The sequence below is a fragment of the Scyliorhinus torazame genome, chromosome 3 (genome assembly GCF_047496885.1).
Source record: "Scyliorhinus torazame isolate Kashiwa2021f chromosome 3, sScyTor2.1, whole genome shotgun sequence".
Lineage (NCBI taxonomy): Eukaryota > Metazoa > Chordata > Chondrichthyes > Carcharhiniformes > Scyliorhinidae > Scyliorhinus > Scyliorhinus torazame.
This window is the reverse complement of record NC_092709.1, coordinates 167,611,190-167,633,869: the sequence shown is the minus strand read 5'-3', so window position 1 is coordinate 167,633,869 and position 22,680 is coordinate 167,611,190. Positions and strand designations below refer to the sequence as shown.

The following is a 22,680-nucleotide window of genomic DNA, read 5'->3' as shown; positions in this document are numbered from 1 at the left end:
ACTCCCTCGCTCTGATTCTGTTGAGACTCCCTCGCTCTGATTCTGGTGAGACTCCCTCGCTCTGATTCTGGTGAGACACCCTCGCGGTGATTCTGGTGAGACGCCCGCGCTCTGATTCTGGTGAGACTCCCTCGCTCTGATTCTGGTGGGACTCCCTCGCTCTGATTCTGGTGAGACTCCCTCGCGGTGATTCTGGTGAGACTCCCTCGCGGTGATTCTGGTGAGACTCCCTCGCTCTGATTCTGCTGAGACTCCGTCTCTCTGATTCTGGTGAGACGCCCTCGCTCTGATTCTGGTGGGACTCCCTCGCTCTGATTCTGGTGAGACTCCCTCGCTCTGATTCTGGTGAGACTACCTCGCACTGATTCTGGTGAGACTCCCTCGCTCTGATTCTGGTGAGACTCCCTCGCGGTGATTCTGGTGAGACTCCCTCGCTCTGATTCTGGTGGGACTCCCTCGCTCTGATCCTGGTGAGACTCCCTCGCTCTGATCCTGGTGAGACTCCCTCGCTCTGATTCTGGTGAGACTCCCTCGCTCTGATTCTGATGTAACTCCCTCGCTCTGATTCTGGTGAGACTCCCTCGCTCTGATTCTGGTGAGACTCCCTCGCTCTGATTCTGGTGAGACTCCCTCGCTCTGATTCTGGTGGGACTCCCTCGCTCTGATTCTGGTGGGACTCCCTCGCGGTGATTCTGGTGAAACTCCCTCGCTCTGATTCTGGTGAGACTCCCTCGCTCTGATTCTGGTGAGACTCCCTCGCTCTGATTCTGGTGCGACTCCCTCGCTCTGATTCTGGTGCGACTCCCTCGCTCTGATTCTGGTGAGACTCCCTCGCTCTGATTCTGGTGAGACTCCCTCGCTCTGATTCTGGTGCGACTCCCTCGCTCTGATTCTGGTGAGACTCCCTCCCTCTGATTCTGGTGAGACTCCCTCCCTCTGATTCTGGTGAGACTCCCTTGCGGTGATTCTGGTGAGACTCCCTCGCTCTGATTCTGGTGAGACTCCCTCGCTCTGATTCTGGTGAGACTCCCTCGCTCTGATTCTGGTGAGACTCCCTCGCGGTGATTCTGGTGAGACTCCCTCGCTCTGATTCTGGTGCGACTCCCTCGCTCTGATTCTGGTGAGACTCCCTCGCTCTGATTCTGGTGCGACTCCCTCGCTCTGATTCTGGTGCGACTCCCTCGCTCTGATTCTGGTGAGACTCCCTCGCTCTGATTCTGGTGAGACTCCCTCGCTCTGATTCTGGTGCGACTCCCTCGCTCTGATTCTGGTGAGACTCCCTCCCTCTGATTCTGGTGAGACTCCCTTGCGGTGATTCTGGTGAGACTCCCTCGCTCTGATTCTGGTGAGACTCCCTCGCTCTGATTCTGGTGAGACTCCCTCGCTCTGATTCTGGTGAGACTCCCTCGCGGTGATTCTGGTGAGACTCCCTCGCTCTGATTCTGGTGCGACTCCCTCGCTCTGATTCTGGTGAGACTCCCTCCCTCTGATTCTGGTGAGACTCCCTCGCGGTGATTCTGGTGAGACTCCCTCGCTCTGATTCTGGTGAGACTCCCTCGCACTGATTCTGGTGAGACTCCCTCGCTCTGATTCTGGTGAGACTCCCTCGCTCTGATTCTGGTGAGACTCCCTCGCTCTGATTCTGGTGAGACTCCCTCGCTCTGATTCTGGTGAGACTCCCTCGCTCTGATTCTGGTGAGACTCCCTCGCTCTGATTCTGATGTGACTCCCTCGCTCTGATTCTGGTGAGACTCCCTCGCTCTGATTCTGGTGAGACTCCCTCGCTCTGATTCTGGTGAGACTCCCTCGCTCTGATTCTGATGTAACTCCCTCGCTCTGATTCTGGTGAGACTCCCTCGCTCTGATTCTGGTGAGACTCCCTCGCTCTGATTCTGGTGAGACTCCCTCGCTCTGATTCTGGTGGGACTCCCTCGCGGTGATTCTGGTGAGACTCCCTCGCTCTGATTCTGGTGAGACTCCCTCGCTCTGATTCTGGTGCGACTCCCTCGCTCTGATTCTGGTGAGACTCCCTCGCTCTGATTCTGGTGAGACTCCCTTCCTCTGATTCTGGTGAGACTCCCTCGCTCTGATTCTGGTGCGACTCCCTCGCTCTGATTCTGGTGAGACTCCCTCGCTCTGATTCTGGTGAGACTCCCTCGCTCTGATTCTGGTGAGACTCCCTCGCTCTGATTCTGGTGAGACTCCCTCGCTCTGATTCTGGTGAGACTCCCTCGCTCTGATTCTGGTGAGACTCCCTCGCTCTGATTCTGGTGAGACTCCCTCGCTCTGATTCTGGTGAGACTCCCTCGCTCTGATTCTGGTGAGACTCCCTCGCTCTGATTCTGGTGAGACTCCCTCGCTCTGATTCTGGTGAGACTCCCTCGCACTGATTCTGGTGAGACTCCCTCGCTCTGATTCTGATGAGACTCCCTCGCTCTGATTCTGTTGAGACTCCCTCGCTCTGATTCTGGTGAGACTCCCTCGCTCTGATTCTGATGTAACTCCCTCGCTCTGATTCTGGTGAGACTCCCTCGCTCTGATTCTGGTGAGACTCCCTCGCTCTGATTCTGGTGAGACTCCCTCGCTCTGATTCTGGTGAGACTCCCTCGGTCTGATTCTGGTGAGACTCCCTCGCTCTGATTCTGGTGAGACTCCCTCGCTCTGATTCTGGTGAGACTCCCTCGCTCTGATTCTGGTGAGACTCCCTCGCTCTGATTCTGGTGGGACTCCCTCGCGGTGATTCTGGTGAGACTCCCTCGCTCTGATTCTGGTGAGACTCCCTCGCTCTGATTCTGGTGAGACTCCCTCGCTCTGATTCTGGTGCGACTCCCTCGCTCTGATTCTGGTGCGACTCCCTCGCTCTGATTCTGGTGAGACTCCCTCGCTCTGATTCTGGTGAGACTCCCTCGCTCTGATTCTGGTGCGACTCCCTCGCTCTGATTCCGGTGAGACTCCCTCCCTCTGATTCTGGTGAGACTCCCTTGCGGTGATTCTGGTGAGACTCCCTCGCTCTGATTCTGGTGAGACTCCCTCGCACTGATTCTGGTGAGACTCCCTCGCTCTGATTCTGGTGAGACTCCCTCGCTCTGATTCTGGTGAGACTCCCTCGCGGTGATTCTGGTGAGACTCCCTCGCTCTGATTCTGGTGCGACTCCCTTGCTCTGATTCTGGTGAGACTCCCTCCCTCTGATTCTGGTGAGACTCCCTTGCGGTGATTCTGGTGAGACTCCCTCGCTCTGATTCTGGTGAGACTCCCTCGCACTGATTCTGGTGAGACTCCCTCGCTCTGATTCTGGTGAGACTCCCTCGCTCTGATTCTGGTGAGACTCCCTCGCGGTGATTCTGGTGGGACGCCCTCGCTCTGATTCTGGTGAGACTCCCTCGCTCTGATTCTGGTGAGACTCCCTCGCTCTGATTCTGGTGAGACTCCCTCGCTCTGATTCTGGTGAGACTCCCTCGCTCTGATTCTGGTGAGACTCCCTCGCTCTGATTCTGTTGAGACTCCCTCGCTCTGATTCTGTTGAGACTCCCTCGCTCTGATTCTGGTGAGACTCCCTCGCTCTGATTCTGGTGAGACACCCTCGCGGTGATTCTGGTGAGACGCCCGCGCTCTGATTCTGGTGAGACTCCCTCGCTCTGATTCTGGTGGGACTCCCTCGCTCTGATTCTGGTGAGACTCCCTCGCGGTGATTCTGGTGAGACTCCCTCGCGGTGATTCTGGTGAGACTCCCTCGCTCTGATTCTGCTGAGACTCCGTCTCTCTGATTCTGGTGAGACGCCCTCGCTCTGATTCTGGTGGGACTCCCTCGCTCTGATTCTGGTGAGACTCCCTCGCTCTGATTCTGGTGAGACTACCTCGCACTGATTCTGGTGAGACTCCCTCGCTCTGATTCTGGTGAGACTCCCTCGCGGTGATTCTGGTGAGACTCCCTCGCTCTGATTCTGGTGGGACTCCCTCGCTCTGATCCTGGTGAGACTCCCTCGCTCTGATCCTGGTGAGACTCCCTCGCTCTGATTCTGGTGAGACTCCCTCGCTCTGATTCTGATGTAACTCCCTCGCTCTGATTCTGGTGAGACTCCCTCGCTCTGATTCTGGTGAGACTCCCTCGCTCTGATTCTGGTGAGACTCCCTCGCTCTGATTCTGGTGGGACTCCCTCGCTCTGATTCTGGTGGGACTCCCTCGCGGTGATTCTGGTGAAACTCCCTCGCTCTGATTCTGGTGAGACTCCCTCGCTCTGATTCTGGTGAGACTCCCTCGCTCTGATTCTGGTGCGACTCCCTCGCTCTGATTCTGGTGCGACTCCCTCGCTCTGATTCTGGTGAGACTCCCTCGCTCTGATTCTGGTGAGACTCCCTCGCTCTGATTCTGGTGCGACTCCCTCGCTCTGATTCTGGTGAGACTCCCTCCCTCTGATTCTGGTGAGACTCCCTCCCTCTGATTCTGGTGAGACTCCCTTGCGGTGATTCTGGTGAGACTCCCTCGCTCTGATTCTGGTGAGACTCCCTCGCTCTGATTCTGGTGAGACTCCCTCGCTCTGATTCTGGTGAGACTCCCTCGCGGTGATTCTGGTGAGACTCCCTCGCTCTGATTCTGGTGCGACTCCCTCGCTCTGATTCTGGTGAGACTCCCTCGCTCTGATTCTGGTGCGACTCCCTCGCTCTGATTCTGGTGAGACTCCCTCGCTCTGATTCTGGTGAGACTCCCTCGCTCTGATTCTGGTGCGACTCCCTCGCTCTGATTCTGGTGAGACTCCCTCCCTCTGATTCTGGTGAGACTCCCTTGCGGTGATTCTGGTGAGACTCCCTCGCTCTGATTCTGGTGAGACTCCCTCGCTCTGATTCTGGTGAGACTCCCTCGCTCTGATTCTGGTGAGACTCCCTCGCGGTGATTCTGGTGAGACTCCCTCGCTCTGATTCTGGTGCGACTCCCTCGCTCTGATTCTGGTGAGACTCCCTCCCTCTGATTCTGGTGAGACTCCCTCGCGGTGATTCTGGTGAGACTCCCTCGCTCTGATTCTGGTGAGACTCCCTCGCACTGATTCTGGTGAGACTCCCTCGCTCTGATTCTGGTGAGACTCCCTCGCTCTGATTCTGGTGAGACTCCCTCGCTCTGATTCTGGTGAGACTCCCTCGCTCTGATTCTGGTGAGACTCCCTCGCTCTGATTCTGGTGAGACTCCCTCGCTCTGATTCTGATGTGACTCCCTCGCTCTGATTCTGGTGAGACTCCCTCGCTCTGATTCTGGTGAGACTCCCTCGCTCTGATTCTGGTGAGACTCCCTCGCTCTGATTCTGATGTAACTCCCTCGCTCTGATTCTGGTGAGACTCCCTCGCTCTGATTCTGGTGAGACTCCCTCGCTCTGATTCTGGTGAGACTCCCTCGCTCTGATTCTGGTGGGACTCCCTCGCGGTGATTCTGGTGAGACTCCCTCGCTCTGATTCTGGTGAGACTCCCTCGCTCTGATTCTGGTGCGACTCCCTCGCTCTGATTCTGGTGAGACTCCCTCGCTCTGATTCTGGTGAGACTCCCTCCCTCTGATTCTGGTGAGACTCCCTCGCTCTGATTCTGGTGCGACTCCCTCGCTCTGATTCTGGTGAGACTCCCTCGCTCTGATTCTGGTGAGACTCCCTCGCTCTGATTCTGGTGAGACTCCCTCGCTCTGATTCTGGTGAGACTCCCTCGCTCTGATTCTGGTGAGACTCCCTCGCTCTGATTCTGGTGAGACTCCCTCGCTCTGATTCTGGTGAGACTCCCTCGCTCTGATTCTGGTGAGACTCCCTCGCTCTGATTCTGGTGAGACTCCCTCGCTCTGATTCTGGTGAGACTCCCTCGCTCTGATTCTGGTGAGACTCCCTCGCTCTGATTCTGGTGAGACTCCCTCGCTCTGATTCTGGTGAGACTCCCTCGCTCTGATTCTGGTGAGACACCCTCGCTCTGATTCTGGTGAGACTCCCTCGCTCTGATTCTGGTGAGACTCCCTCGCTCTGATTCTGATGAGACTCCCTCGCTCTGATTCTGGTGCGACTCCCTCGCTCTGATTCTGGTGAGACTCCCGCGCTCTGATTCTGGTGAGACTCCCCTGCGGTGATCCTGGTGAGACTCCCTCGCTCTGATTCTGGTGAGACTCCCTCGCTCTGATTCTGGTGAGACTCCCTCGCTCTGATTCTGGTGGGACTCCCTCGCTCTGATTCTGGTGGGACTCCCTCGCTCTGATTCTGGTGAGACTCCCTCCCTCTGATTCTGGTGAGACCCCCTCGCTCTGATTCTGGTGAGACTCCCTCGCTCTGATTCTGGTGAGACTCCCTCGCTCTGATTCTGGTGAGACTCCCTCGCTCTGATTCTGGTGAGACGCCCTCGCACTGATTCTGGTGAGACGCCCTCGCTCTGATTCTGGTGAGACTCCCTCGCTCTGATTCTGGTGAGACTCCCTCGCTCTGATTCTGGTGAGACTCCCTCGCTCTGATTCTGGTGAGACTCCCTCGCTCTGATTCTGGTGAGACGCCCTCGCACTGATTCTGGTGAGACGCCCTCGCTCTGATTCTGGAGAGACTCCCTCGCTCTGATTCTGGTGAGACTCCCTCGCTCTGATTCTGGTGGGACTCCCTCGCTCTGATTCTGGTGGGACTCCCTCGCTCTGATTCTGGTGGGACTCCCTCGCTCTGATTCTGGTGCGACTCCCTCGCTCTGATTCTGGTGGGACTCCCTCGCTCTGATTCTGGTGAGACTCCCTCGCTCTGATTCTGGTGGGACTCCCTCGCACTGATTCTGGTGGGACATGGCCGGTAGATCGCGCCCTTAGTCATTTTTGTGAATCGTTCCCTGTGTTTCTCTACCTTCTTGATAGTAACAAAGGAGATATTACACTGGTTAATACCTGGTGCAATTCCGATATTAGGTAGTGTAACTGAACTGAGCATTACAACCCTCATCACACCCCTGAGCCCTGCCACCATTAACCCCTGACCTGACCCTCTTTCTTACCACCACCGCCTCAACCACGACCCAACCCGGCTCTCTTTCTCCCAGCCCCAACCTTACTAACTGCCCTTGACCTGATCAGAACCCTTCTCCCAACATCATACACCCCCATCCGATCCAACTACCTGCATGTCCACTCTCTCCCCCACTACCACACCCGCAACCCGACCGCTCGCTCGCCCAACCCGACTGCTCGCCCACCCAACCCGACTGCTCGCCCACCCAACCCGACTGCTCGCCCACCCAACCCGACTGCTCGCCCACCCAACCCGACTGCTCGCCCACCCAACCCGACTGCTCGCCCACCCAACCCGACTGCTCGCCCACCCAACCCGACTGCTCGCCCACCCAACCCGACTGCTCGCCCACCCAACCCGACTGCTCGCCCACCCAACCCGACTGCTCGCCCACCCAACCCGACTGCTCGCCCACCCAACCCGACTGCTCGCCCACCCAACCCGACTGCTCGCCCACCCAACCCGACTGCTCGCCCACCCAACCCGACTGCTCGCCCACCCAACCCGACTGCTCGCCCACCCAACCCGACTGCTCGCCCACCCAACCCGACTGCTCGCCCACCCAACCCGACTGCTCGCCCACCCAACCCGACTGCTCGCCCACCCAACCCGACTGCTCGCCCACCCAACCCGACTGCTCGCCCACCCAACCCGACTGCTCGCCCACCCAACCCGACTGCTCGCCCACCCAACCCGACTGCTCGCCCACCCAACCCGACTGCTCGCCCACCCAACCCGACTGCTCGCCCACCCAACCCGACTGCTCGCCCACCCAACCCGACTGCTCGCCCACCCAACCCGACTGCTCGCCCACCCAACCCGACTGCTCGCCCACCCAACCCGACTGCTCGCCCACCCAACCCGACTGCTCGCCCACCCAACCCGACTGCTCGCCCACCCAACCCGACTGCTCGCCCACCCAACCCGACTGCTCGCCCACCCAACCCGACTGCTCGCCCACCCAACCCGACTGCTCGCCCACCCAACCCGACTGCTCGCCCACCCAACCCGACTGCTCGCCCACCCAACCCGACTGCTCGCCCACCCAACCCGACTGCTCGCCCACCCAACCCGACTGCTCGCCCACCCAACCCGACTGCTCGCCCACCCAACCCGACTGCTCGCCCACCCAACCCGACTGCTCGCCCACCCAACCCGACTGCTCGCCCACCCAACCCGACTGCTCGCCCACCCAACCCGACTGCTCGCCCACCCAACCCGACTGCTCGCCCACCCAACCCGACTGCTCGCCCACCCAACCCGACTGCTCGCCCACCCAACCCGACTGCTCGCCCACCCAACCCGACTGCTCGCCCACCCAACCCGACTGCTCGCCCACCCAACCCGACTGCTCGCCCACCCAACCCGACTGCTCGCCCACCCAACCCGACTGCTCGCCCACCCAACCCGACTGCTCGCCCACCCAACCCGACTGCTCGCCCACCCAACCCGACTGCTCGCCCACCCAACCCGACTGCTCGCCCACCCAGCCCGACTGCTCGCCCACCCAGCCCGACTGCTCGCCCACCCAGCCCGACTGCTCGCCCACCCAGCCCGACTGCTCGCCCACCCAGCCCGACTGCTCGCCCACCCAGCCCGACTGCTCGCCCACCCAGCCCGACTGCTCGCCCACCCAGCCCGACTGCTCGCCCACCCAGCCCGACTGCTCGCCCACCCAGCCCGACTGCTCGCCCACCCAGCCCGACTGCTCGCCCACCCAACCCGACTGCTCGCCCACCCATCCCGACTGCTCGCCCACCCAACCCGACTGCTCGCCCACCCAACCCGACTGCTCGCCCACCCAACCCGACTGCTCGCCCACCCAACCCGACTGCTCGCCCACCCAACCCGACTGCTCGCCCACCCAACCCGACTGCTCGCCCACCCAACCCGACTGCTCGCCCACCCAACCCGACTGCTCGCCCACCCAACCCGACTGCTCGCCCACCCAACCCGACTGCTCGCCCACCCAACCCGACTGCTCGCCCACCCAACCCGACTGCTCGCCCACCCAACCCGACTGCTCGCCCACCCAACCCGACTGCTCGCCCACCCAACCCGACTGCTCGCCCACCCAACCCGACTGCTCGCCCACCCAACCCGACTGCTCGCCCACCCAACCCGACTGCTCGCCCACCCAACCCGACTGCTCGCCCACCCAACCCGACTGCTCGCCCACCCAACCCGACTGCTCGCCCACCCAACCCGACTGCTCGCCCACCCAACCCGACTGCTCGCCCACCCAACCCGACTGCTCGCCCACCCAACCCGACTGCTCGCCCACCCAACCCGACTGCTCGCCCACCCAACCCGACTGCTCGCCCACCCAACCCGACTGCTCGCCCACCCAACCCGACTGCTCGCCCACCCAACCCGACTGCTCGCCCACCCAGCCCGACTGCTCGCCCACCCAGCCCGACTGCTCGCCCACCCAGCCCGACTGCTCGCCCACCCAGCCCGACTGCTCGCCCACCCAGCCCGACTGCTCGCCCACCCAGCCCGACTGCTCGCCCACCCAGCCCGACTGCTCGCCCACCCAGCCCGACTGCTCGCCCACCCAACCCGACTGCTCGCCCACCCATCCCGACTGCTCGCCCACCCAACCCGACTGCTCGCCCACCCAACCCGACTGCTCGCCCACCCAACCCGACTGCTCGCCCACCCAACCCGACTGCTCGCCCACCCAACCCGACTGCTCGCCCACCCAACCCGACTGCTCGCCCACCCAACCCGACTGCTCGCCCACCCAACCCGACTGCTCGCCCACCCAACCCGACTGCTCGCCCACCCAACCCGACTGCTCGCCCACCCAACCCGACTGCTCGCCCACCCAACCCGACTGCTCGCCCACCCAACCCGACTGCTCGCCCACCCAACCCGACCGCTCGCCCACCCAACCCGACCGCTCGCCCACCCAACCCGACCGCTCGCCCACCCAACCCGACCGCTCGCCCACCCAACCCGACTGCTCGCCCACCCAACCCGACTGCCCACTCACTTGCCCACTTACTCACACCCCATTCAAGGACTCACCCATCCAGTCACTCACCAATTCCCACACTCTCCCACCTACCCACACACTCGGCCACACACTCACGCACTCACCCACTCACTGACACACCTACTCACCCACATAGTCACTCACACACTCACCCATCCAGTTAGTCACCAACTCACACTCCCCATCCAGTTACCCACCTACCCACGTACTCGCCCACCCACACACGTACTCAGCCGCCCACGCATGTACTCAGCCGCCCACTGACACACCTACTCACCCACCTAATTACTCACCCATCCACCCACATACTCAACCATTGAGCCATCCACCAATTCACACACTCTTCCACGAAAAGACTTGGGACATTCTCAAACCACCTGAATATGGCAACTATTAAAAACGTAAGAATGTCCTCTCGTCATCAGTCTTCCCATGCGCTTGTTGGTCGTGCTGACCCATTGAAAGTGTGCAATAGTCAGGTTGCAGAAACCTTCACAGGCAGCAGCAATCCATGCAGCATCGACACTAACCGGGAGACCTGGGCCGTGCTGTGCATGTGCGTCATGATTGTTTTTGCAACTTGCATAACTTTAATTATCCCATTGTTATTTGATGTGTTCTTTTCAAAATCGTGGGCCCCTAAATGATATGGAATGATTAAACGCCTGTGAACAAAATTGCACATTTGCCACATTAAAACCCTGCACCGCTTTTTGAGCCGCTTCCTTAATTCACCAAAACATTTTGATGATTATCAATGTCTTTGAAGGTCTTGCATTGCAGAAAGTACCTTGTTCCCTTTTGTCAAATAATTCGGAGCACAACAGGAAACTCTCAGCATGCACCAGTAGATCCATGTTTACAGCTGGATTACAACTCTCCAGTTAGAAACATTTTTATTTCAACATGTTTTGCATCAAACTTGTGCAGGAGCAGTTTAGTTCACAAACCCCCTGGAAAGTCTCCCCAGGAGTACGTGGACCCCAGTTTGAGAACTACAGCTGTAAGATATGAATCTTGATTGTAAATAAGAAAAAATTGTGAATATTTATCTGACATCCAGTACTGGATGAGCAGAAGTATCTTCCAACAAAATATTGGGAAGACAGAAACCATGGCCATCAGTCCCCTTCTCAAAATCTGTTCCAAGCTGTTGACTCCTTTCCTCTCCCTGGCAACTGTCTCAGGATGACTCCGACCATTCATATATTTGAAGCCAAGTTGAGCTTTTGACTATATATCTGCTTGATCACCAGTACTGCCGACTGCAGTGCACTCCTGACTGCCTCCCATCTTATGCCCTACATCAATTTGAGCTTATCCGAACTCACACCAAGTCCCATTTACCCACCAGCCCTGTCCTCACTGACTTAAACTGGCTCCTGGTCCAATCACACCTTTGTTTTTAAAGTCCCCCTCTTTGTTTTCAAATCACTCTGTGACTTTTCCCCTCCCGATCTTGGCAACCTTCCCCAGCCCTGCTACATTCTGAGATTTCTGTGTTCTTCTAATTCTGACCTCGTACGCACCCTGACTTTTAATGGCTCCATTGTGGTGCTTGTGTTTTCAGATACTAGTCCTTTAAATCTCTCCACCACTCTACGCTGCTCTCTCCCTCCCCCTCCCCCCACCACCCGCCTGTTAAAATGTTCTTTAAGACCTACCCCTGTAACTAAACCTCTGGTCACCTGTCCTAATATCTCTTCAGGTGGCTGAGTCAAGTTTTGTTTGCAGAAACTCCGAAGTTGTTTTGAAAGGCATTATATAGATGCAAGTGTTGTGTGTATTCTACAACAGCATTGTCTAGTATTTTAGTGCACTACAATATAATCATTTGGAATCTGATTACTTTTTTTATGCCTTTGTTTTACTCGTGCAGAGAATTATGTGAGAACATCTTTTCACAGTACGGACCTTGTACAGGAATTTCCTCAGAGCTTCTCTCTTTCCACTGCCCTAACTTATCCAGAATTGTACAAAGTCTTACAACACCAGGTTAAAGTCCAACAGGTTTGTTTCGATGTCACTAGCTTTCGGAGCGCTGCTCCTTCCTCAGGTGAATGAAACCTGAGGAAGGAGCAGCGCTCCGAAAGCTAGTGACATCGAAACAAACCTGTTGGACTTTAACCTGGTGTTGTAGGACTTCGTACTGTGCTCACCCCAGTCCAACGGCGGCGTCTCCACATCATGGTTATCCAGAATTGTCATTCAAGCCCTGTTCTTGCACATCCAATGGGTTTCTGTTGGAATCCTTGCAATATTACAGGGCTCCAAGGAAAATCCCTGCCACTATCTAATCAAATTGTTCAATGTGGATTATGTTTATTAAAATTACATTTGTTTTATGTTCTTATGTTCTAGACTGAAGCATTTCAATATTACTATAAAGCTGGATCTGGTGGACACTTTGAAAGTGTAATTCGGTGCTCCTTTTATTGGAGTACAGGAAACTTTGAATCTATTCCACACAACCCCAGAATGGCTGTCCAGTAAGACGTTTATTTCGTATTCCCTCTTCGCAATCTGCAATTGTCAACGTTAACACATCCAAAAGTCACCTTTTTTTTGTGCTTTTCCCTTGACAGTTGGGCCAAGTTTGTTGCTGAACACAATGGTTTTTTGGGTTACATTATGCGAAAAGCTATGCATGCCTATCTTCAGAAGTCCTGGTAAGATTAAGACTTGTGCCCTTCGATCCCAGTGATCACAAACATTGCACTGTTCCAGAATTGCAATTCAATGTTGTTCCCTTGTTTCACGTCTAATTTAGGAAGTACGTGTAATTCAATAATTCAGAGAATATGCTGTTTTGTGACAATAAGGCAGTTGTCAACAGTGTGACATAAAGAAAGTGACACATACAGGGCATGTGCAAGACTATTTAGATACACTGTTTACATATATTTATATATTGGAGAAAGAGATTGCCAAAATAAACTTCAAAATTGAAACAGTATTGCATTACATTCATAATTGCTGACACAGAAACTGAGAACTAAAGCATATACCAAGAATTACAGATTTCATTTGTTTCTTTGGATGTCCCATGTTATCTACACGTTTGTAATGACTGTATTGCCACCCACTATAAAATTCTAAAATTTGGAAAATTTGCCTAATCTACTTTTAATAGATTGTATTAAGATAAAAATGAACGACTAATCACACTATATCTAATGGATTTTCAATCTTTTTTGTGTCACATTTTCACACCCACACTTTATTTTGTCATTGAATTTTTAAACTGAACGGGAAACAGGCAGATTTGTGTCAATATTTTCTCAAAACTAGATGACGTACTTCTCACGTCTCATTTTGCGCGGTGCATTGTTGCAAATGAAGAACGTCAGTTGATGAATTTGCATACTTGTTTACATTGAAAGTATTTTGAATTTCTACGTTTAGTGTCTAATTTCAAGTTGATCAGATAGTTGCTATCGATGCAATGTTTTGTTTTTCTAAACAATAATCTCATCTGCCCAGGAATGAAGCCCTGCTGTATTACCTTGTTACCGCAGAAACAGGAATTGAAACATCGCAGACGAACGTTGCCTATCTCTGTGAAGAACACCCAGTGAGTAACTTAACTGGTACCTGATGAAAATATGAGCAATCTCTGAGGGCTGGCCTGGAGGGAGCACGTGACGTGGGCCAGGAGCTGGCTTAAAAAGGGATATGTCTGATCACTAGGGGAGGGGGGTGGGGAGCCCCCCCCCCCCCCTGCCAGACTGGTCACGTGGAATGTGCAAGGGTTGATTGGGCTGGTTAAACGCTCACGTTTCTTGCACCTCTGAGGAGCCTGAAGGCGGATGTTGCGTTCTTGCAGGAGATGCACCTGAAGTTGGGGCATCAGACGTGGCTGAGGAAGGGATGGGTGGGGCAGGTGTTCCACTCGGGTTTAGACATGAAGACGAAGGGGATGGCGATGGTTGGTTAATAAGAGAGCGGCTTTTGAGGTGCCGTGTATTGTGGCCGATCCGGGGGGGTAGGTATGTGATGGTCAGTGGTAGTTGGAGGAGATGCCAGTAGTCCTGGTGATTGCTTATGCCCTGAATTGGGGACAACGTGGACTTTATGAAGTGGGTGTTAGGAAGGATTCCAGACCTAGACACGCATCAGCTGATTATAGGACGATTTCACTCTAGTCCTATATCTGTGTTTGGACTGGTCAAATCTCCTAAGTCGTCGAGGGTGTCGGCGGTGACGAGCGAGTTGAGGGGGTTCATGGTGCCCATGGAAGGGTGGACCCGTGGAGGTTTGGGAGGCCGAGGGTGAAGGAGTTTTCGTACGTATCTCGTGTACACCGGGAGTATTTCAGGATCTAGTTTTTTATTATGGACAAGACATTGGTGGCCAGCTCTATGTACTCAGCGATTGTGGTTCCCGACCACGCGCCGCACTGGGTGGATTTGCGGGTGGGGCAGCGGGAGGCTAAACGGCCGCAGTGGAGGTCGGACGTGGGGCTGCTGGCGGATGAGGGGGTTGTGAGCGAGTGAAAGCTGCCATTCGGGGGGTATGTGGAGTTGAACGGTACGGGGGAGGTCACAGCTGCCACGCTGTGGGAGGCACCTAAGGCAGTTGTTGGGGAGAGGGGGGGGGGGGGGTTAACTTTGATCCGGGATCATAGGGAGAGGGTGGAGCGGGAGAGGCTGTTGGAGGAGATTCTAGGGGTGGATCAGAGGTACTCGGTGGCACCGGAGGAGGGGGTGTTAAGGGAGAGGCAGAGGCTCCAGATAGATTTTGGGTTAGTGTCCACAGGGAAGGCGGTGGGGCAGTTGCAAAGGACGAGAGGGGCAGTGTACGAGTACGGGGAAAAGGCGAGCAGGATGCCGGGCCAACAGTTGAAGCAGGCAGCAGTGAGGGAGATTGGCAGGGTGAGGGACGAGAGGGGTAAGGTGGTGACAGATCCGGAGGGGGTGAATGGACCATTTGAGGCCTTCTATTGAAGGTTGTACGAGTTGGAGCCCCCGACCGGGGAGGAGGGGATGCGGCGGTTCCTGATGGGTTGGAGTCCCCCAAGATGGAGGGGGAGAGGGGGTAGGGGTGGGGGCCCTGATTGAGTCAAGGGAGGTGATGGACGACATGGGTGCGATGTAAGCGGGGAAGGCCCAGGGCCGGACGGGTTCTCTGTAGAGTTTTATAAGAAGTTTGGTGCGGAGCTGGGGCTGTTGTTGGTGAGGGCGTACAATGAGGCGAGGAATAGGGAGGAGCTCCCCCTCACATTGTAGCAGGCATCCATCTCCCTGACCTTAAAGAACGATAAGGACCGGAAGCAGTGTGGGTTGTACCGCTTGACATTGCTGCTGAATGTTGATGCAAAGTTGTTGGCGAAGGTGCTAGCATAGCGAATTGAGGACAGTGTGCTGGGGGTGATAGTGGAAGACCAGACTGGAATTGTGAAGGGAAGGCAGTTGCCAGTGAATGTGCGTAGGCTGCTTAATAAAAATTATGATGCCCTCGGAGGGGCAGCAGATAGCAGTAGTGGTGGCAATGGGCGTGGAGAAGGCCTTTGATTGTGTGGAGTGGGCTTATTTGTTGGGAGGTGCTGGGGCAGTTCTGGTTTGGGCAGTGGTTCCTGAATTGGGTTCCGCTGTTGTACAGGGCGACGGTATGGGGTGTATCGACGGTGGCGAGTGTCAGGATGAACCGGATGACTTTGAGGTACCTTGGATTACATTGCTCTCCCTGTTGCTTTTCGCCTTGGCGATAGAACCGTTGGCAATGGCATTTTGGGTGTTGAGGGGTTGGAAAGGGATTGAGTGGGGGCTGCCAAGCAGAGAGTTTGCTATATGCGGATGATCAGTTATTATATATCTGGGACCAGTGGGCAGCAGTGGCGGGATTATGAAGATTTTGAGGGAATTTGGCGTTTTTTGCGGTACAAATTGAACATGGGAAAAAGCGATGTATTCCGGATCGGTTAGGGGCATTGCCATTCCGGGTGGTGGGTTCAAGTTTTAGGTATTTAGGAATCCAGGTCGCGCGGAGCTGGACCCAGCGACAATAAGTGAACTTGGCACGATTGGTAGAGGGAATGAAGGCAGATTTCAAGAGCTGGGATGTGTTGCTACTGTCATTGGCTGGGCGGGTGCAGGCAGTGAAAATGATGCTGTCTAGGTTCCTGTCCGTGGTCCAGAACCTCCCTTCCTTTGTCCCCAAATCCTTTCTCAGGAAGGTTAACAGGATAATTTCAAAGTTTGGTATGGGGGTGGGGAGAGCCCGTGGATGAGGCGGGTGTTCCTAGAGAGTGGTGAGGGGGGTGCCGGTGTTGCCGAATCTGATAAATTATGATTGGGTGGCGAACATTGCGATGGTGAGGAAATGGGCGGTGGAGGGGAATTTGGTTTGGTGGCGGATGGAGGTGCCATCGTGTAGGGGGACGGGTTTGAGGGCTCTGTTGTTGGCACTTCTTCCGTTTACACTGGTCAAGTACTCCTTGGGCCCAGCGGTGGTTTTGGTGTTGTGGTGTGGAGCCAGTGCAGGCAACATTTTGTGCTGGAGGGCATGTCGTTGTGGGCGCCGATATGCGGCAACCATAGGTTTGTGCCAGCAAGGCTGGTTGCGAGGTTCCGGGAGTGGTGGGAGGTGGGTATAGAGTACTTTAGGGACTTGTTTCTAGGGGACAAGCCGGCGGACCTGAGGAGTTGGAGGAATTGTATGAGTTGCCCAAAGGGAGCGGTTTCAGGTACCTGCAGGTGAGGGATTTTGTGAGGAGAGAGGTGCCGTCCTTCCCAGGGCTTCAGTCTCTGGTGTTGCAGGATAAACTGTTGTCAGAGGACAATATAGGGGAGGGGAAGGTGTTGGATATTTGCAAGGAATTGATGGCGAGGGAGGGCACTCTGTTGGAGGTGTTTAAGTGCGAGCGGAAGGAGGAGCTGGGAGGGGAGGTGCCGGCTAGGACATGGGTAGAGGCCTTGAATAAAAATCTTTTTTTATAAAAAAAAAAGAAAATCTTTCCCGTTTCCCCAAAGGGAGAGGAAAAAGAAAAATAAAGACTGGGGGGAACCATCTGAACGCACAACCTGGGGGGGAGGCAGGGGGGAAAGAAGAGAAAAGGCTGGGAGAGACAGGAAAGGGGACAAAGTGGGAGCAAGGGGGCAATCCCCCCCCCCCAATCACAGGGGAAACACAGCCGAAGTTGACGGGGGAAGAAAAGAAAGGGGGGGGAAAGGGGAAAGAAAGGAGGGGGGACCCCCCCAAAAAAAAACTTACCGGGGGGGACACAAGGTGGGGGTGAGGGGGGGCAGGGAGGGGCGGGCTGGGGAGGAGGGTGTGGGAGGGACCCCACGCCGAGCCAGAGGGCGGCAGAATGTAAATAGGGGAAGTTAAGGGAAGGACAAGAGAAACCTTTCTGTATAATACAGTAAATAAACATGGCCAACAACCTACATAACTGTTTATAAATTTTGAAAATGCCAACAAAAAGATTTTAAAAAGGGAAGAAAATATGAGCAGCCATTAAAAAAATTACCCTCATGCTTCTTTTGATCAGGAGCTCGCCAGCAACAGTGTTGACTATGCCTGGAGATATTATAATTTATCAGCTTTTCAGCTGACTACGCATCCTTTTGGTATGTATACTGTGCAGATCTGACCAGAAATCACACTTCCGGTAAGTAGCCATGCACTAACCCATTTTTTAATTCTGTGTAATTTTCAGTTTTAATAAAAATGGGAGATTACTACTATTATGGTCACAAGAACCATAAAAGAGATATCACACAATCAATTGAGATGTACACCTCTGCTGCTTTATTGAATTATTCTCAAGTGAGTATTGGTGTTGTTCAAGTTGTTGGACCAGTTTATCACAATCCAGCAATCTCTCTGGCTTACTGCGTTATTTGTGCATTATGATTCTCATTTGCCTTTCAACAGGCATTTTATAACTTGGCCTCACTGATAGAAGAGGGTGTCCACATACCAGAAAGATTTTTAGACCTCCTAAACCTGACCACAGGAAATAATTTCAACAATTTCCCAGTCCTGCTGGAGCTATACGAGAGGTAAAGCAAAAATGCAATCCATCCTGATTTCTAATTTGATTATTAATCAAACTGTTTAGTGTTATGTTACCTTCAGTAGTGTAAATAGTAATCTGAAAATTGTGTAGCGATTTCATTTTCATCTTCGCCTTCATGTTGATCCATAACTTTGGGTAATTGCTTCATTATCAATCCAATCCAGGAAAATGTTGTGATATTTACTTAAATAAATACCATGAGCTCAAGAAATCTCAACTGAAAATATGTTGCATCTGATTTTTAGTAATTCATGGGATATTAACATGGCGAGCCAGCATTTATTGTATTACGGTCCTCGTGAGCCAAGTCAGATCCCAGTGTGAAACGAGGCTCGAAAGCTCCGAACGTTTTAATTTTGCTACTATGGAGAGAAGTTACTGAACAAATTCACAGCAGTCTGCTGATGAACTTTTAACAGAAAGAATAAAACATTTATTAAACAAGAAAAGAAATTAACAAATATTACACTAGATGGAAAGGTTCAAAAGATCACCCCGTACAAACACAAGAATATGATTCAAATGTTTACTGTTCCCTTTCCCCAACTTCATATTCTCAGAAATTTACAAATTAGGAAAGATAAAACAATTTACCATATCTATCTTGTACTGTAATATTCAGGGTACGTTTCCTGTTCTTGTGAACCAACGGGTGAACATCACACTCCAAAGTAAATTCTATGGATTTCACAACAACCCACCCAGATGCTTGTCACACCATGAGCCAATCAGCCTCACTGAAACTCTGTCTTTCTCACGAGGGTTTCCAATCTCCATATTCTAAAAACTCGACCTGGAATTCTAGCCAAACGTCACACCCATCAGTTGCCTTCAACAAGGATCCACCTCCAGAGTTTCAATTTTGCCTCCCAGTTTCCTTTCCCCTCGATCCCCGCGCACACACAAGCTTCATCTTCCAAGCAGAACACCACTGCTCCAAAAGTGTACCATTGCCCCTATGGTCGGTAGCACTGAGTCAACAACTTTTGGCTGCCTTCTGGAATCTTCATGGCGTCTCTCAACTGCTTTGCTTCAAGCCTCCTTGCAGCTCGGTCTTTAATTCGGAGCCTCTCTGTTCAACTGTATTCAACAGGACCTGTTTCTAATCGTCTGATCTCCAATGATGGGGCTACCAAAAACGAGCAAGAAATAGTGTCACAGGAAACTGCGACTCTCCAGGGAGATGGTCAAAAATGTTTGTGCCTTTGCCGCAGAAGCATTGGTCAACATGTAGCTATCAAAATCAATGTAGCTTTAAACCTTTTTGGTTTTTCGTCTTCTCAGCTGGTGGCATCTCACAAATGGCTGCACATCACAGCTCCTCGGATCACTGCCCCCTTTGCCATAGTTGGGCAATATATTCAATTCCAGACAGACACTGTCTTGGAGGCACAAAGGGCAGGGGGTTTTGTCACCCTCACTGGATTCCCCCAGGACACCATCCGTTGCACCCATGTGGCCATAACATGGCCCTGCAGAGGAAGAAGAGGAGCAGGAAATGTAAGAGGAGATAGAGGGTGAAAATGCTGAACACGGGTGCCTCTGCTGCACCAGTTTGTGGTTAGGCCTAGTACAGGGTTTGAGCATCTTATCAGGATGCCATCAATGACAGGAATTATTCAATCCATCAACATTTCGACTGAGCTTGCCTGTACCAGGATGAACGGTATTGTGTGGAGGCCACTCTGAACTGGCTAGGCTAACACTGCCATTGAAAACGCAGCTTATAACATGTAACCGCTTCCCATGGTCGCTCGGTCCATGATGGTTGGCCTTCAGATCCGGGGTGTTGCCAGGTCTGAGTGTTCAGTCATCGGTTTCAGGCTGGTTGGTCGTTGGGTCTGGGTTGGCCGGTCATGTGATCCAGGGAGGTCAGTCATCCTGAAAGAAGGGTGCACATCTTCCCAGAGGTTTTAACGTCACCGTTGATGAATCCTTGCTCTCCTTCACCAGGATGTGGCGATGCTGCCGCTGGACTGGGGTGGGCACAGTAAGAAGTCTCACAACACCAGGTTAAAGTCCAACAGGTTTATTTGAAATCACTAGCTTTCGGTGAAGTGGACTTCTGCTGATGAAGGAGCCTCACTCTGAAAGCTTGTGATTGCAAATAAATCTGTTGGACTTTATCGTGGTGCCGTGAGACTTCTCGCTGTACTCCTTCACCAGCTCATACCTCTTGTCCTGGCCCATCATTAATAAAATGAGGCTCACACAGCATTTTCTGCACTTATTGAATAAAGTTGTTATGTGTACTTTGTTGAAGCAAATTAGACTTCTGCTTTAGATTTCTTTTTTTTAATACACGTTGTCATGAGCTGCATTTGGAACAAATATGTGCAGCGGTAACCCAACAGATATTATTAGTTTTCTATAAAACCCTCTGGAATGAATGACTGGGATCTGGGCTTGTTCGATATTTCAATAATGTGAATAGTTGCACAGGAACAATGCAGTAATTCAAATCCAGTTGTGCAGTTTTGGTAGTGTATTAACACGTTTTTTTATTTTTACCATTTTTCTAGGTGTATACTTGTTGATATGCAAGAGGGTTTAGTCCCATGTTCTATAGCTTTGCTTCATGTTCACCTGAAAACAATATGGATTAATATCTGCTCTGCTGCTTTGGTACGTATTCCATCAAACACTATTTTATTGCTTGAGATTACACTTCATGTTGCTGTCATTACACATTTTAAGAGCAGATTTTTCAACACTTAAAATATCACTTTAAAATGTTCTCCCAACCGTGTTTCAAAGAATCCACACAGTGCAGAAGGAGGACATTCAGCCCATCAGGTCTGCACCAACTCTCTGAAAGAGCATCCTACCTAGGCCCATTCCCCCGCCCAATCCCTGCAGACCCGTAATCCCACCTAACCTGCTCATCTTTGGACACCAAGGGGCAATTTAGCACAGCCAATACACCTAAGCTGCACATCTTTGGACTGTGGCAGGAAACTGGAGCACCCAGTGGAAACCCACACAGACACGTGGCGAAAGTGCAAACTCCACACAGTCGCCCAAGGTCAGTATTTAACCCAGGTCCCTGGCACCGTGAGGCAGAAATGCTAACCACTATGTCACCGTGCCGCCCTTTTCTCCAATTATTTAGAATTTTAATGGCCACTATATTCATGGAAGTATTTGGGAAACTTTTTTGCTTCTGGATGTAAAAAGCCATATGACATTGAATGAAAATTAAATGAAAGTCGCCATGATCCCCGAGGACCTTAGGCTGCTCTCCCTGTTTGAGAGAGAGCTGACAGGTGGCGATTTAACCTGAGGATCACCACCCCTCAGGTGAGGGACAAGATTGAGAAGGCAGGGCCTTCATGGATTTTATACCCCTTCATGAAGGGGTCCATACCGAGTAGTTCAAAGAAACTTTGTTTATTTACATGAACTATTGTATACATCACATGGTAGATCTCAACTGAGTCTGCCTTGATGGTGCCTAACTTGCCTGCTTTATATACCATACAACTATACATTGTTTAGAGGTCCCCACCCCTTAACGGGATAGCTCTTATCAGCAAGGTTCACAGGGAAGTTAATTATTCCCACTCCGTGAGATACTTGCGGGTTACAACATCTCTCTCGTACAAAGTCCGAAGAATCCTCCGATGTCTGTGGGGAAGGAGGGCATCGGATTCTCTTTGTGCCTAGTTGGATGTCATAGGCCCGAGGTGCTGGATTGGGCGGCATGAAGCGAGAAGGTGAGTGCTGCATCCAGTGTGAACGTCGCAGTGGTTGCTCCGCCGGTGGCTGCTGAACTGTTGACTCCCCATCGGAGATTTCTGATGCTTGAGTTTCCATTTCTGAATGGTGTTCACGACCTCCGTTATCTTGGGGTCCCATTAGGGGCTTTGGCATCGGAAGCAGCTGGCTGAAGATGTTGCGTTCGCGAGGAAGCTGATGAAGAATTGGTCACCTGGACCAAATATGATCAAGGTACTTTCGCATAATCTGACCTTGTACTCGATAGGAAACCGGCCCAGTCTGGCGGCAGATAGTTCCAGAAATCCATTGGGCGCCGTCTGCAAAGTTTTGAATATACACCGAATCACTTCGTACAAAATGTCGAGGTGGTTGATGCCTAACAGGGCAACGCCCTTGCAACTCCTGGTCATGGCGCACATTCTCACCAATGTCCAGGAAAATCATATTCGGGTGGGTTCAAAGTCTATGCCCATCAACATTTCAGCCAGGACTACCTCAATCACGGCTTGCCGAGTGGTCCTGTAACAAAATAATAAACAAGCCAGCCTAGTGTCCATTAAACCTGAAGACTGCCTCCTGAGGCCTCTTTTGCATGTCTGTATCATCTGCTCAGCTAAACCATTAGGAGCCGGGTGGCATAGGGCGGTTTGGATGTGCTGTACTCCATTCATCTTCAAAGACCCCAAGAATTTCTCCCTCATGAAAGATTGTCTGTAATGAGCACTTCAGGGATGCCATGCGTGCCAAACGACAGTCACATCTCCAGCCATTTTGAATGGGGGGTCAATTAAGAGGAGGAACATTGAACCCTGAAATGGGCCGGCAAAGTCAGCATGTAATCGTGCCCACTGCCATCCTGGCGAACACCCAAGGGTGAAAGGGCACAGCCCGTGGGAGCTTCTGGTGCTCCTGACGGACGGAGAATTGCTGTGTCATCTT

At 53.0% G+C, this 22,680-nt stretch overlaps 1 protein-coding gene across 3 annotated transcripts in view; it reads left to right on the top strand.

Moving 5' to 3' along the window:
* LOC140408803 (protein sel-1 homolog 3-like) overlaps positions 1-22,680 on the top strand; it is a 142,170-nt gene that overhangs the window by 95,106 nt on the left and 24,384 nt on the right. For all 3 annotated transcript variants that reach the window (XM_072496521.1, XM_072496520.1, XM_072496522.1), the window contains exons 16-22: positions 12,360-12,487; positions 12,584-12,667; positions 13,482-13,572; positions 17,491-17,569; positions 17,659-17,768; positions 17,877-18,004; positions 20,544-20,646. In XM_072496521.1, coding sequence (XP_072352622.1) covers positions 12,360-12,487; positions 12,584-12,667; positions 13,482-13,572; positions 17,491-17,569; positions 17,659-17,768; positions 17,877-18,004; positions 20,544-20,646 — 723 coding nt within the window. The remainder of the gene's footprint in view (positions 1-12,359; positions 12,488-12,583; positions 12,668-13,481; positions 13,573-17,490; positions 17,570-17,658; positions 17,769-17,876; positions 18,005-20,543; positions 20,647-22,680) is intronic.